The 15,388-nt window shown below is 38.8% G+C and overlaps 1 protein-coding gene across 1 annotated transcript in view; it reads left to right on the top strand.

The window, feature by feature from the left end:
- The window catches only part of SOS1 (SOS Ras/Rac guanine nucleotide exchange factor 1), a 48,694-nt gene that overhangs the window by 21,171 nt on the left and 12,135 nt on the right, over window positions 1-15,388 (top strand). The window contains exons 9-10 of the mRNA XM_032184266.1: window positions 9,398-9,525; window positions 10,525-11,180. Of these exons, the coding sequence (XP_032040157.1) occupies window positions 9,398-9,525; window positions 10,525-11,180 (784 nt within the window). The remainder of the gene's footprint in view (window positions 1-9,397; window positions 9,526-10,524; window positions 11,181-15,388) is intronic.

The raw sequence follows: 15,388 nt of genomic DNA on the forward strand, positions 1-15,388 counted from the left end.
TTCTAACTGTAATGAGCTTAAATTCTCAGGATGCTTACATTTCACGATAGCATGTAGTGGGTTTTATTTGATTTTTTTTTTTTTTTCAAATTTTTCTTAGATAAATGACTTTTCAATCTCTACTGACCAGCAAGTCTGCTTGAGTGGAAATACTATGTTAATGTAACTTAAAAAATAAAAATCTGATTTGGCAAGGTCTTCCAATATAAGAAACCACTCTTTTTACAATCTGATGATATTAAATGTGTTACATGTTGCTGGAGAACACACAGGATGGCGAAATACAAGTAGTTTAGGACTAGAGTTTCTTCAGATTGATCCTGTAAAGCTTTTGTCAGCAAAAATGTTGGGCAGCACAGTCCAGTGTATTCTGGGGCTCTGAGTTCACTTTGATTCTTAACTGTGTTTCATCCAGGCTCGTGATCCAGAGCATAACACACATAATGAAGTTGGTTTGTGATCCCATCTGTAACTGGTGTAACCCAGCCCAGGGTGGAGAATCGCTGAGTCTTAATAGTTGAACTTTGGCAGCCTGCAGAGTTTTTACAGTGTCTGCAGTTATAGATCATTGTCTTGAAATGCTGTTCGGGTTGCTTGTACTTAGTGCAGGCACTGTAATTAACAGCTTCTTTTGCTTTAATCTATTCTTAAAGCCTCCTTAAATGAATATTACGAACAAAAACACAGATTCAGACTATGCATTATTTTAATAAAGCACTTATTGTCAGCATACGATTTTGTTCTCTCAAATCACTTTGTAGCCTGGCACGTCTTTCCAAGCACAGCAGCTTGTATGCACAATATTGTCTTGAAATAATAGTAAAAACAAGAGTATTACTGTTCTACATGTGTTTGTATATGTAACTGCAGAAGAATATGAATTTATTTTACCTCCATTAGAGAGAATTATGTCTCTGCAAGTGTTGGAGGCCTAGTTAGAGGCCTAGTTGGAGGGCATGGAGCTTGACAGAACTGTAGCTGGTGCATGATAGGGACTGCATAGCATATTTAAGTGTTTTTTTTTTTGTGTGGAAAAAAAAAGATGGGGTGGTGTCAAAAGTGGTCTCAAGTCTAAGAAGCAGCTTCCTAAAATATGACAATAGGTGGAAAAAATTAAGCAACTCCTTCATATGGTGAATCTACGAAGATTTAAATTATAGCTGCAGTGCTGTAAAGGTCCAGAACTTGCTCCTGTGACAGAAGTGTGAAGTGATGCAGGCAGATACATGAGGTTCTGTAGGTTTTGCTTGCCTGTGTGCTTGCTTTGACGGCATTTCTGTTGCTTTTCTCCGTAAAATGTTGGCAGGTTTAAACTCTAACATAGGTGTGTGTCTGTGTGTGAAAGCCAAAGGGAAGACGGTAAAGGAAAAGTAAAACTTTATCACATGTTTCCCACAAACTTCATTACTGTTAATCTAATTATTTGGGGGTCTCTGAGGTAAATACTGAAAAAGTCACCCAGAGTGTAAAGAAATTTTTTTTTTTGCTGTGGTGCTTGTTGACAGACTGTCTATATCTGCATACCTGAGATGCACGCACATATCACTTAATTTGTCAGTGACTTACGCCGTGTATAATGGAGCTGCGGTGGGGCTGCTTGTTCTGTTGTGTAGGTTTTTCTTCCTTTTTGCATAGGATACATCTGCGCTTTTGAAAAGCAGACTTGTCCTTTGGGGAAGCTTTCTGATGAGGATGAATTACCTTGGAGAGCATTCTTTCCTTTTTTTTTTTTTTTTTTTTCTTTTAACCCATTGTCCCACTAAAATTGCTTTATGGAAGAAGCTGGATAAAATCTTTCAAAAGTTAAAAGTAAAAAATCCCTCTTTTTGCTCTGCGTACTCTGCAACTCAGTGTCACTTGTGCTGTGTTGTTGTCATTCTGCTGCCAGACCAACAAATGTTGTACTTTGATCCCTTGAAGCAGAGGGTAGGGTGGCACTGTGCTAAAACCTGTTCTTATTGAGATGCCTTCTTTGAGGAATCAAATGAAGCACTAACCAAATTGAGTCTTTTCTCTTCACTTATGAATTTAACCATAGAGTTCCAGTGGCCTGCTTTCTGATCTATTTCCTAGGCATATCCACAGGGCAAAACCTCCCTGGGAATTAGGAGAGCTGTGCTAGGCAGACTGCTGGTGGTCAGTTCCTCGTTCTAGTCACCACTAGTCTGCTGCTTGTGATGGTAGATGGCTCTTTAGCTTACTTGGCAGCAGTATATGCTGAACACCCAAGGACAACTTTTGTGAGACTAAATGGGTGTTGCAGGAACTTGGACGAACTTTGATATTTTTTTTTCTTTCGAACTTCAAGCTTTGACACAAATAATCTAGACAGTATTGCATGTGAAGAAGCTTATTCTAGATGAGTCTTTCAATGCCTTTAGGCTGACGTTAGTTTTGTGACTGTGGCAGTCATGGTACAGTCCCTGAGAAACTTGAGTTGCTGTGCAGTCTTTTAACAGTAGTAGCAGTCTATTTCCCTGTCCTTTTTTCCTGTTCCATGGAAAGATGTAAAAACAAAACAAAACAACAACAACAACAAAAAAAAACAGTAGAAATGATGCAACAAGCTACATTTATCGTTTCTATAGATTAAGTTTATAGAAAGTTTTCCGAAGTCTTTCTGTAGACTAAGTCTGCAGATGGAATTTTATTTGTCCTCACTACTTTTGCTGTTTTTTTGTAATCCTCTCTTAAAATCAACAGAGTTGCTTCCCAGAATGATCTCTGGAACTGTAATTTCATCTGATGAAGCATTCAAAAAATTAATGTGCTTTTATCCAAATGTAGAGGTGCCATCCACTTGAGCTCACAGCCTTGCAAACTTAGCTGGCAAAGATCAGACTTGAATTGTGTTGAAGCAGTGAAAGTAGATTTCAATCTACTTTGGAATTGTGACAGAGAAAGGGAAGATATTTTCAAATTGAGCTGTCTTTATTTTGATGGAAAATCTTGGGGAAGAAAGTGGAAGACCTCAATTACAAGTTTGGAATCTCATAGGTAAATATTTTGTGATATTTCAAATAAAGATCTAATTGTGTTATCAACTTAATTATGCATTTTAAATTTCTAATGTATTGTGCAGGTCTTCTGCTAATGATGAGACAAACCAAAGTGACAGTAGGAAAGAAGAGAATTTCAGAGCATGAAGGCTCTGGAAGGATCTGTGTGAACTTGTACGTTTGTTGCAGAAAGGTAATGAATCTGCTATGGAAGAGATGTCAGCATATAAAAAAAAAAAAAGGCAAAACAAAATATTTTGAAGAATGCAGAGCACATGCATTTTCCATGCTCTCAGAAGTCAAAGTCTGAGTAAGTCAAAGTCAAAGTAAATGAAGTGGCCATTTCCCAAGCAATGAAATCTGGGCATATAAAATGCATATATGGCAGCTAGTAGCCTATAAAAAGTCTGGATATTTAGGAATTGGTTTTACAAGAACATCAAAAAATTTACTTAAAAAACAAGACTTTTTTTTACTGTTCCTTGTTGAAGTAGATGTTGATCTTGTAAGCTCAGTAATGAAAACTGTTCACATACACAAATGCCTTCTTTGGCCACTTATAAATAAAACAAAAAACACAACAACCTGAGATCAGAGTACATTGTTTCCAGCTGCACAGACCTCCACTGAAGTATCTAGCAGACTGCAGTAACATTTGAGTAGATCTAACCTAAAATATGGTCTGTTGACGGGCCATTCCCATTCATGGGAATAAATGGTGGCAGACTGGCACATGGAATCTGTTATGGGAATTTTGAAGCGCTGAACTGGTGAAACGTCACCTGACAGGCTTCTGCATTGTATATGTTTCTGACTTTTGTTCAGTAGCTGTCCTAATTTGAAAAGGAGCACTTCAGAGTAATGTAATTTATTCCTGAAGCAGTTTTATTTCAGTTACTGCACACACTCCCCTGAGTCCTGTCAATAAAAGCATCCATGTTAAGGAACCGAAGTAGCAATCCCTTACTGTCACACCTTTCTTTAACTAACTAGCTTTAAATGGTCTTACTTTTTTTGAACTCAAGTGAAGTTTGACAGTTAAACCTTCCATGTACCCTTCAGATGTATTTAAAGTCACATAAAGCTGTGCACGAATTGCAAAGCTTGTACTGAAAGTTGAAGCAATGCTTATTTTCATGTTTTCATGCCTTACTCATACAGTATGCTTCACAGTGGGCTGACCTCATTTTTTCATTATGAGAGTTTAAACTTAATGTGAAATAAAAGATGAAGTCTTTTGCCTCTTTTCTCTGTTTCAAAATGGACCTCCAAGAGAATGTTGGAGTTCTTTGTAACTAATTATGTAGTATCTCAGGTTTAATGTTTGACGTATTTATCTAAAGTTACATAATGTAATTTACCTTTCAAAATTAAGCCGAGAATTCATAGTTAATTTTGAGAGGAGAAGGTTTTGCCATTACTTTGGTAATGTTAACTCTTGTTCCACTCTTCCTGTAATGTAAATATAAATAAAGTTACATGTATGTATATCTTTATTATGCTGTGCTCAAGATTGTCCAAGTTCTTATGAAAATAAACTGACTTTTGAAATTCCAGTGCATTAAAACTGGGGATGTATGTCCAAGAATATGGCACGCTGAGTTTCCTTGAAGCTTCAAATGTGAAGTGCCCTGTAGCCTGTTGTCATTTTCCAGAAGTACAGTGTTCCCTACAGTTTTCCCCACTTGATTTTGTAGATTTCTCCATGCCTTCTAAAAATTACAGAGGTTTCTAGATATGAGAGCACATTTATCCCAGGATACTACTGCTTTGGGCTGAGTTTTTATTATTTGGAGGAATTGCAAGAAGTCAGCACTCTCAGGAACTCTATTATATTAAGAAAACGCTTCCAGCATTCTTTTTTGTTTTTTTTGTCTTTGTTTTTTGTAGCAGAATGTCAGCAAATCTATCAGCTTGCATTTGTAAGAAGAGAAATGCTGTTTGGTTTTTATTCTTGTTTATAAAAGATTTTCTTCTTCTCTGAAACACGTTGAAGAAAGTGTTGAGGCCTAAGAACAAAAGCTGGAGTAAGTGATGTCAGTGCGCTTCAAGTTCTCATGCATGTTGAGAGTTGTTTATTTATGTAGCATTTCCCTACAGAGAAGATAGCTAGGTCATACTACAGCTCAGGCTTCCTTTGTCAGCTATCAAAGTGTTTTGTTGCCTCCCTGTGGGCTTCAGGATATCTGAAGAAAATGCCTGGCAGTTTTTGAAGACGCCTCTCTGAAACTCTCTGAAACAACGCTAGTTTGGGCTAGTTGTTCCGAAAACTGCTGTATGCGGCTTGTTCTTTTAATGTGGGACCTCTTAGGCATTCAGCTTCCTGGCTTGATGTTTTGGGAGACAACAACTTGTTAGCACCTCAAATCAAGTGGTCTTAAACAAATTCAGTTATGATTTCCCTGCCTCCTGTATGCTGTTGGCTATGACAGGCCTCTCCTCTCAGATAAATCAGGGAACCTGCAGTGTACAAATTCCAGTGGATATATTAATATAAAACTTCTAGGGAGACAGCAGTCTAGATCATCTTGAGGTAAACTCAGAGGTACAAGGTTTTATATCCCTTGTGACACTTGTTAATATTGCTATATTTGTGTGTTCTCATCATACGTGTAAATATCTTTTTCTTCATTGTCTTTCTAGATAGATGTGTCCCACACAGGCTAGGAGAAAAGACTGCTGTGGAGTAAACTTGCAGTATATAAGGAGGATTTTTTTTTTTTTATCTCTTTGGAACTTCCTGTTAATTGGCTTTATAAATATTACCTAATCCTTGCATTATGCAGCAGGTAGAAGAAAATACCTCATCTTCCCCTTCTTGATATCTTTTCAGTGTTTGCAGCCTAGGATGTAGAGTGCTTCTTTTTATTACAAATTTCCCCTTGGAAAATAAACTGCCACGTTTGTTTTCTTCAAATAACCTGGACTGGCAGGGATACTGCGCCTATTTCATTATTAATTAAAATTATTACTATTATAAGTTGATAACTTGTAAGATTATTAAAAATACCTTAATGACTAATACTACTGATAATCAGAAATCTGCATCTCCTTCCTGTGATAATAAAGTATTCTTCATTTAAGTAGAAGACATTTAAATCAAGAAAGCACACTTCTTAGCATCTACCTGATTCATTCATTAGAGGGCACTGCACATCTACAGAAAAACCAGTGGGATTGGCAGAGAACCTCGAATGCATTTCCAGTGTTGCCATTTCACTTCCTATAACCTCCTCTACCGAACTGTCTGGGGGCAGTTCGGTAGAGGCAAGATGAAATACATCGCAGTGTATTAAGCTCAGTTTTGACTGTTTGCTTTTGATAGCAGTTTATGGTAATTATGTAAGGCGAGAAAATAAAAAATTCAAATTGTGTTCTCAAGAAATGTCTTCAGCACACCATATGATTTGCAATTTGTGTTGGTCTACATGTGATACATACTTCTACATACTACTTCCTGAATATTAAATCTGGAGTATAATTACAGTCATTGATCTTAGATTTTGTTTGTGTATATGGTTGGAAATGTGTGTTGCTTCCATTGCATCCAGATGCAGAAATGTCATTAAACATCTGCTTTCTCTCTTTCTCTCCACCTCTGTATCCAAACATGTAGTTTGTTTTTGGACATGGATTTCTCTGATGTATATGAAAATGTATATGAAAATCTTCTTGCAACTGGAGAGAAATTACTTTAAAAAACATTTTTATAAATATCATACAGGAGTAGTTTGCTTTACAGCAATGAGTGTTAGTCTGCATGTTCCTGAAGAGAAGGGATAGGCAGTTGTTTCTCCAGGTACTCTGGCGTAAGGCACTAGAATAACTAAAATATCCCTAGTTGGAAGGAACCTGAGTGGATCAATGGGTCCAACTCCTGGATCCATACAATACTACCCAAAAACCAGACACACTATGTCTGAGAGCGTTGTCCAAATGCTTCTTCAGCTCTGGCAGTCTCAGTGCTGTGACTACATTGGGGAGCCTGTCCCACTGCCCGACCACCCTCTTGGTGAAGATCCTTTTCCTCATATCCAACCTGAACCCTACCCATTGCCCCTTTGTGCTATTGAGAAAATTCTTCTATGCTTAGTGAATTTTTATTATCCTGTTTGGTTTAGCTTTCCTCTTACACGCGTTAACCTACCTTTGCAAGTTTTTTTTTTGTTTGTTTTTTATATTTTCCAAACTTCAAAAACGTTCTTCACTTTTTGGGATACGAGACATGTTTGTTCTGCTGTATGGTAGACTTCTCCGTTAGACTGGAACAATTAGGTTATATACACAGTTTTAAAATAAGGAAATGATTTTATGAGTTTTGTTGCATTTAAGCTTGATTTTTGTCAAACTTGTATTTTGCGTTCCTTTTGCTGCTTGCCTTATCTCCTGTGATTCTCTTTCAAGTGAATGGCAAAATACAGTAGGATCTTATGGATCTAATAAAGCTTATTTTAAAGAGGCTTGTTTAAAACAATCCTGTCTAGTTTTGAAGGGTCGGTAGCCAGGAGATGGTTGGAAATCCAGCCAACCTCCTTCTGATGCAGGCTGATGAAGAGGCAGTGCTCAAAACCAAGGGCCTCCTTTGAACTCTTGTGTGGGAACAGTGCAAAAGCTTGGAGGGTGCGAGGGTGTTACACCTTGTTCTTAGCTTTCTTTCAGGATTTTTGCCAGCAGTGCTGCACCTGCCTCATTTGTATGAATTCCTTTCTGAAAGCAGATGATCTGTACAACTGAAGTAAAGGGGAGGCAATACATGTGTGTGTTAAATCCAGAGAGAGTATGACAAGGGTAGGCTATTCATTCACGGAGGGAGGTTAAACCTGTATTGGTTGGTGTCAGCCCTATTTCAGTGCTTGTTGCACGATCAGGCACTTGTGGTTGATGTTGAGCTGCAGTATGACAGACAGATTGTGCTAAGTGAGCTGAAGCTGCCTAGAATAAAAGGTGTGGTTATGATGGCTAGCAACACAAATAAAGCACTGTCTGGCATTGACAGCTTTTGCACTGAACGTTGAGCTCTGGTCAGGGGAAAAAAAATAATGCTGTTAACTGACTCATTCATATATCAATTGTGAATGTGTTTTATTGAGTTGGGTTTAGGAAAACAATGCTTCCATTTCATACTGGGAGCAAACCACGCGATCGGACTCTTTGCAAGGGTGTCTGTTATTCTGCTTCGTGCCAGCGCCTCGCTTCGCTTTTACCTCCTCTGTCAAAATAAATCTTTCAGTTGCGTGGAGCCAGTTCTTGGTGTAATAGTCTGAAATGCGTATCAATTATTTACAGGATTAATACGGGATATCTCAGTTTTATGTCTAAGCCACAGCTGTAGGCACTGTTGTTTTTCACTGAGCATCAGGTGAAGCACTTCTGTGCTTTAGGCTACAAGGTTTAAGAAGAAAATGTCATTATTGTTGGATAAAAGCATAGGTTGTTTTGTACAAGTCATCTGTCACAGCCAGTTGGTAGGCACAAAATATTAGTATTAACCCTTTCACTGCAGCTTTAGTTTATAATTGTGTTGCTTTGTCTTTTTAAGAAAGGTGGAAGTAAATGTGTTACTACAGCTGCGTAGTCAGATAGGGACTTCATGTATGCTAGTTTTACAAGCTGGCTGTAGTTAGATGCCACTTTATTTTCTGAATACTCGTGGAAGAACATTTACTTCTCCCTGCCATCCTTCTGGTTACTGTTCTTTACCTTTCCCCTCCTTTTTTTCCACGTGAAAATTCACGGTCCTGGTGGACAAGATGAATGTGAGCCTGCAAAATCCCCTCACAGTAGCTGAGGCCCCAAGTCCATCCTGTGCTGTTCTACCAAGCAGGTAGCCAGCATGGTTGAGGGATTTGGTAGCCCCAGTTCCCCAGTGACCAGTTTGGGCTTTATCTTTGACATCAGTGTATTGAAGCGATGCTGCTGGAAGGCTGTCGAGATGCTTGGGAGGATGGAGTGTGTGGTGGAGGAGGAGGAGAAACGGGGGGAGTGGGCTTATTAAATCTGGAGGAAAGGAGGGTCAGGAGAGAGTGAACCTTCCTGCTGTTTTCCACCATGTGATGGGGCTGGAGATGTGGATCTCCTTCTCTAAGTCCTTCTAGGAGGCACCACATTTAACGGGTTCTTTTTTGGAGATGCAAGGTGAATCAAAGTAGCTTGTGTGTCGTCTGTACATGGGGGACTGGTGGCTGCGGCTCTCATCTTAAAAGAGATTGAGTTTAGCAGAGAATTTTGTCTCTTGCCTGTGTCAGTAATGCACCTGATTATTTTCTTAATTTTAATAACAAACATGAGCATGCCAAATCAGCAAGTTGTTGGATTTTTTCTTCCTAGGTCAAACTTCTGGATTTGCACGTAGCAAAACACTTGTAATACTTACTGTGTGTGACTTTCAATGTTCACAGCAACTAGAAGAAAAGAGTGAGGATGAAGAGGATAAAGAATGCTTAAAGCAAGCAATAACAGCCCTACTGAATCTTCAAAGCAGTATGGAACGGATATGCTCCAAAAGTCTTGCAAAACGAAGGCTTAGGTAAACACGTTTCCATTTTTCCTGCTTTCTGCTCTTAGTGCTTTGCTATAAATCCAGGGCTCCCAGTTTCCTCTTTTAGTAAACAATGAACAAAATAGTTTGTGACAAGCCTGCTTTTTCAGAGGAAGTGACATCAAAGCCAAGATAATTTGTTATTGTTTTAAAACCGTTCGAATTTCTGTGTGTCCTTGCATACTGCTAGTTGAAACGTTCTGAAAATTCACGGGTAAGTAGAAAGCTACAGCATTTGCCACTTTCTTATGCTCAGATTAAAAATACTCTAAAAATATTTTAGAAGTGCATTTGTGTGATTAGAAGGAAATGTTCTTGAATTTAAAACTGCTTAAAGCAATTTGCCGTTGCACATAAAGCTCTTCTAGTTAAAAGTTACAACTGGATAACAGAAATTGCTACCTAATTTTATATACGTGTCTCTGTTATGGTGAAATCTTGGATTATATCGTTTGTCATTTGATTTAATGCTAATGTTTATTTTCTTAAACAGTTATTTAAGCATGTTAAGATTGTACTTTTGATCTTAAGGTTGTTTGAGTATTTTCTTTGCCCAACAAGATTTCTATTGTTAAACGTTGTATTTAGGTTCAGAAGTGAATGTATTTTAACAGCTTATTTTCTCTGAATGTGCTTCTTTAAATTAATGCTTTCTAAAACTGTTTGTCATCTATGAGAGTGAGTGATGTACTAGGCTAAGAAGCACTAACAGCCTGCCTACTTCTGGTTGCCTGTGTTTAGGTAAAAACATTTGTTGCATAGAAGCTAAGTGGGAACTTTGTCAGTTGGTGCACTTTGGAAAAACATTAGTCAAGCCTTGTAATAGTGCTTTCAGGAGAAGAACCTGATACTGGCTGTTTAAACTGTGTTCTCAGAGGAGTTCTCACCACTCAGAGAGATTATCTTGTGTTGTTGTTGCTAGTGGTGGTTGTGATTTTTAAATCATCGTATACTAATAGGCTGCCTTTTTCCCATCCTGCGTTGAAGTGAATCTGCATGCCGATTCTATACTCAGCAGATGAAGGGGAAACAGCTAGCAATTAAGAAAATGAATGAAATCCAGAAAAATATTGATGGTTGGGAGGGTAAGGACATCGGCCAATGCTGTAACGAGTTCATCATGGAAGGAACGCTCACGCGTGTGGGAGCAAAGCATGAGAGACACATCTTTCTATTTGATGGCTTGATGATTTGCTGTAAGTCAAATCATGGCCAGCCAAGACTTCCTGGTGCTAGCAATGCAGAATATCGTCTAAAAGAGAAGTTCTTCATGCGAAAGGTACAAATCAATGACAAAGACGACACTAATGAGTACAGACATGCTTTTGAAATCATCTTAAAAGATGAGAACAGTGTTATTTTTGCTGCTAAATCAGCTGAAGAGAAAAACAACTGGATGGCAGCATTGATATCTTTGCAATACAGAAGCACGCTGGAAAGGATGTTGGATGTAACAATGTTGCAGGAAGAAAAAGAGGAGCAGATGAGATTTCCAAATCCTGAGCTTTACAGGTTTGCAGAACCTGACTCTGAAGAGAACATTGTGTTTGAAGAAAACATGCAGCCCAAATCCGGAATCCCGATCATCAAGGCAGGAACCGTAGTCAAGCTTATCGAGAGGCTGACTTACCACATGTATGCAGGTGAGGCCCTTTATTTCCATAACCAGAGCAGCTGATGACTGGTTTAGGCTTCTTATTTTCTGTATTAAATATGTATAGCAAAATATATACAGTATGTAAAAAGCCAGTGTGCTTTGCAGTGCACATACTGTGAAATGCATTTTGAGTTAAGGTTCGGAATTTGAAATTTGCACTGCTGTAGCAATTAAAAATACAAATATATCTTTTGGCTGAACACAGTGCAATAGGCATGTGCATAAGGTTATTCTCATGTGAGGGATTGGGCGGGGGGTCAGGGTCCAGCAGGAATTGAGCTCCAGACAATACTTCTTCCTGTATGCCCCAGGCTACAAGAATTGCCTTCCCTCAAGACTTCCATGGCTGGGTGGCACATGAAGGGGCTAGTACTGCAGACAAGAATTGTGGGCCTGGTTTCTGCAGTTAAGAGTTGCACTTCATAAACTATTACCTGTGTCCATGCTGATGTCAAATGAATAGATCAAATAACAGCTTGCTAGAAGCAGGCACTTGCATGATTTTCACCTTAATCAGAAATGCAGTGCGGATTTGATTCAAGAACTTTTGACTTCAGGTTTCTGTTTGTTTTGTGAAGATACGTTTATTTTTGTGAAGGTATGTTCATGTTTGTGTGGTGAATGGCATTTTTGTGAAACTGAATGGCTCATCCAGTCCCATCTCTGCGTGGAGTTTTTCTTGATAATTTTCCAGGATTTTTATAAGCTGTGATGAAAAGCACAGGCTTGGGTTTGTTCGTTTGTTTTCTTTGATTCTACCTGTATGGGCACTTATTCTAAACCTTACGCATCTTGGTAAAAGTACTTCTCATACTCAGCTGCAGATTTTTGTCTGCCTTTTCACTCCTTACTCCAAGAAATTGTTCTTCTGCAGCTCTATCTTGGTGGAACTGGACTCCAGCATTAAGCAGGAATGTTTGTTTGGAAGGAGCTAGGAGTAAACAGAATATAATTAATACAGTTTAGTATGTTTATTTTTAAAGTGCTTCCAAATAAATCTGTTTACTCCATTACTTTTGTTGCTCTTCTCCATACGTCATTCAGTTTAGCTTTCCTATCACTTACTGGAAATGCAAATGCAATGTCTTGCTGGCAGCTTTAACCAGAGAAGATTTGTGCCTGTCTTCATTTTCTTGTGGTTTTATAAACTTTTAGCTGTTGGCTTCAAATTTTACAGGCACGATTTATGACAATTTTATGGGTTTGGAAGTTAGAGTAAAACAATTCAGTGTTAGAGAAAGGAAGAGTGGCTTTTTTTTGTTCTGTTTTGAGCTAAAATTGTATTTGGCAGAGAATTAGCAGAACCAGTACTGCTTTAGTGACATGTTTGCTGTGCTTTGGCTACTTTGCATACCACTGGGAATTGGCCTTCTATATGTAGAGGGACTCTTGTTGTCCCCAGATCCATTGGTTAGATCCACGTTCACTTCCACAGGCATTGAAATCCCTGCTCTCAACAGCCACAATTTAATGAAGCCTGAGGTAGGTAGCTCGAAGCCCGCTGTTAGAGTTGTGTGATGTTGACCAAACCACTCTTTGGCTCAGCTGAGAATACGGGTACTGCAAAATAGCCTGAAGCCCTTGGATCTGTTCTCCCCCACAAAAAAAAATAGGGGAAGGAAAGAAAGAAATTGGTTGTCTTGTGATGTATTTGGCCCATCACTGTAACCTTAGAGATCTGAGCGCAACATGCGTGGCTCCGATGCTGAATTGCTCGGTTGTGTGTCATTTCTCTAAGCTCTTATCTTTCATTACATAGCTTCTGGTTGGTAGCTGGTTCTCTGTGGGGACGAATGTAGTCATTCTAACCATTCTTCGCTGTCTTTTCCAGGGAAACAAAGGAATAGATTTAGTGACTCAGCCAAAAAGGCTCTGTTGTACAGGAAACGAGGTCCATTTACTATGTAAATCATTCAGTGTTTTGTTGCATTTTATGAGATGCAGTGAGTAGGGCGACAGCTTTCCATAGTAACCCTTTAACTGTTCTGGGCGTGCATCAGCCGAGTGCAGGGCTTCTCTTCTGCTTTCAGGTGTAGGAACACAAGTGTCTCTGTGGTATGTAGCTAAACAGCTACAGATGGTGGATTTCTTACTGCCCCACAAAGGATTGTGTGTGTGCTTACCATCTTAAAAGAATTGTGTTGACTTCATGTACATATGCCAGAATAGCAAGCTGTAACTTACTAAGGTGTATTTCCTCAAGTGTAGGTAGCCCCGCATATGACAATGTCAAGGCAGATATTTTGGGAGTCTTCTCTTGTAAGTCAAATACTATAAGGAGTAATTACAGATATGGTCGCAAAGGATATGCCAGTTTGGTGGAAATAGCTGAAAAAGGGGAGTTATTGGCAGGGGATGAGCTCTGCAGCCACCACCAGAGGTAAAGCAGAGAGAAAACCCTGGGGGCTGCCTGGCCAGGAGGTGCAGCGGGCTGTCCAAACCCTCCTCTGGTGGAACAGCAGAGCTGGGAGAGGTCTCCTAAAGCAACTTGCCTTGTGTTTTCACCCGAGATGCTGCCCTCTAATTAGAAATTCAGATTCTGACCCCGTTTCCGTATTCTGGTGGTTTTTACTTGTTTTAATGTGTTTCTGTGGTTATCTCCTCCTCCTGATGCTTGCTTAAGAGCAGCTCGGCTAGGTGGTACCAAGATTTGAAAGCCATGGCCTTTTTTTTTTTTTTATCTATAGGGCAGTGCTCTTCTATTTTTAAAGCTTTGATATGTTAAGAGTGCTTGTGCGTCATCGTAGTGTCCGTTTCCTTTCTTAAGGAATTCAAGGGTGATTATTTATAAATCCTTGTAGAACAAGTTATTGTTCTTTTTTAGCTTTCAAATTGGCTGTATTGAAGAGAGAATTATCACATGAGCAGACATCCTGGCTAACCAGTGTGTTGTCTGCATTTTTTTTTAACACTTGCTCATATATTGTACGCTATTTTGAGTTGCAGATTTTGCTAGTAAGATAACGGAGTTAGATTTCATTTTCTGATTTACTTCATTTGAAATTCAATATGCATTGTAGATTTAGACACTGAGTCTACCTGTAAATAACAATAGCTATGACTCAGAGCTTGCAGCGATCTGAAAACGTTGATTGCGGTGGAGGCTCGCTTCTCTTTCATGCAGACAAATGCTGTTTGGGGCAGTTGCTGCCTACTACAGAATGCAAGCTCTGAAAACATGAGTTATGGTGTTTAGTTGAGTTACTACTTGTTTTTTGGGACATGAAAAATCATATGTTTGCATGATGAGGACAGTGGGGACAGGGATCACATTCTTTGTGCAAAAAGATTTGGAGGTTTGCCTTTGAAAAGACTATACGGTTTCAAGGAGAGGTGAGAGGTACTGTGGTAAGAAAAACAGTAATGAAGGAAATTGAGATGATAAAACACACTAGCCAGTGTATTGTGTAGGAAATGGGAATTAGCATACAACAGAAAGGCAAGGAAATGCTGCGTGGCACAACATGGTTAATCTGCGTGATGGATTGTAGTAAATTAAACGAGGAATTCAGTGGGATTTCAAAAAAGGTAGGATATTCGCTCAGATGGATGAGATGCTGGTAAGTAGTTTGAGGATTTTTATGAGGGTCTTAAAACCCCACATTCCAGGAAACAAATCCAAATGTGAAATTGGTGTGTAGTTTTAGGTCAAATAATGCTGGGTTTCTTCCTGCATTACTACCTATAGGAACTCGTTTCAAGTGCTACATGCTGTTCAGCCAATTCATACTAGAAAAATTGCCCTTTTTTTTGAAAAATATATATGCATTTAATATGTAAAGCCATTGCAACCTGATCATGAGTTTTGTTTAGTGATAGCAATGCTAGCTTGGTTTCTAGTCAGCTCTGTGTAGTGCCAGCATGCTGTCACTGCATTTCCTCATACTTGAAAACAAATGATTTTGCTTTTGTAATTAAGGGAAGTGCATTGCTTTCTGTTTTGAATACTTGTTTTTAAAGCTGATATGAATGTTTTAAAGATGCTGATGTGTACTTAATCAGTTAATATGAAATGTACTGATTTTCTTGAAGTAAAATAAAATCAGTACAACTGTAGGCTAACTGAAAAAAATACCTAGCCTACCTTAACCACAGCTGCTCATAAGTTGTACCAGTTTTGGGAAAACATTCTACCCTGGAAGAGTTAGGCCAATTTTTATCCAATGCAGTGTTGGTTGTTCTGTTTTCTGAGTT

The sequence above is a fragment of the Aythya fuligula genome, chromosome 3 (assembly GCF_009819795.1).
Source record: "Aythya fuligula isolate bAytFul2 chromosome 3, bAytFul2.pri, whole genome shotgun sequence".
Classification (NCBI taxonomy): Eukaryota; Metazoa; Chordata; class Aves; order Anseriformes; family Anatidae; genus Aythya; species Aythya fuligula.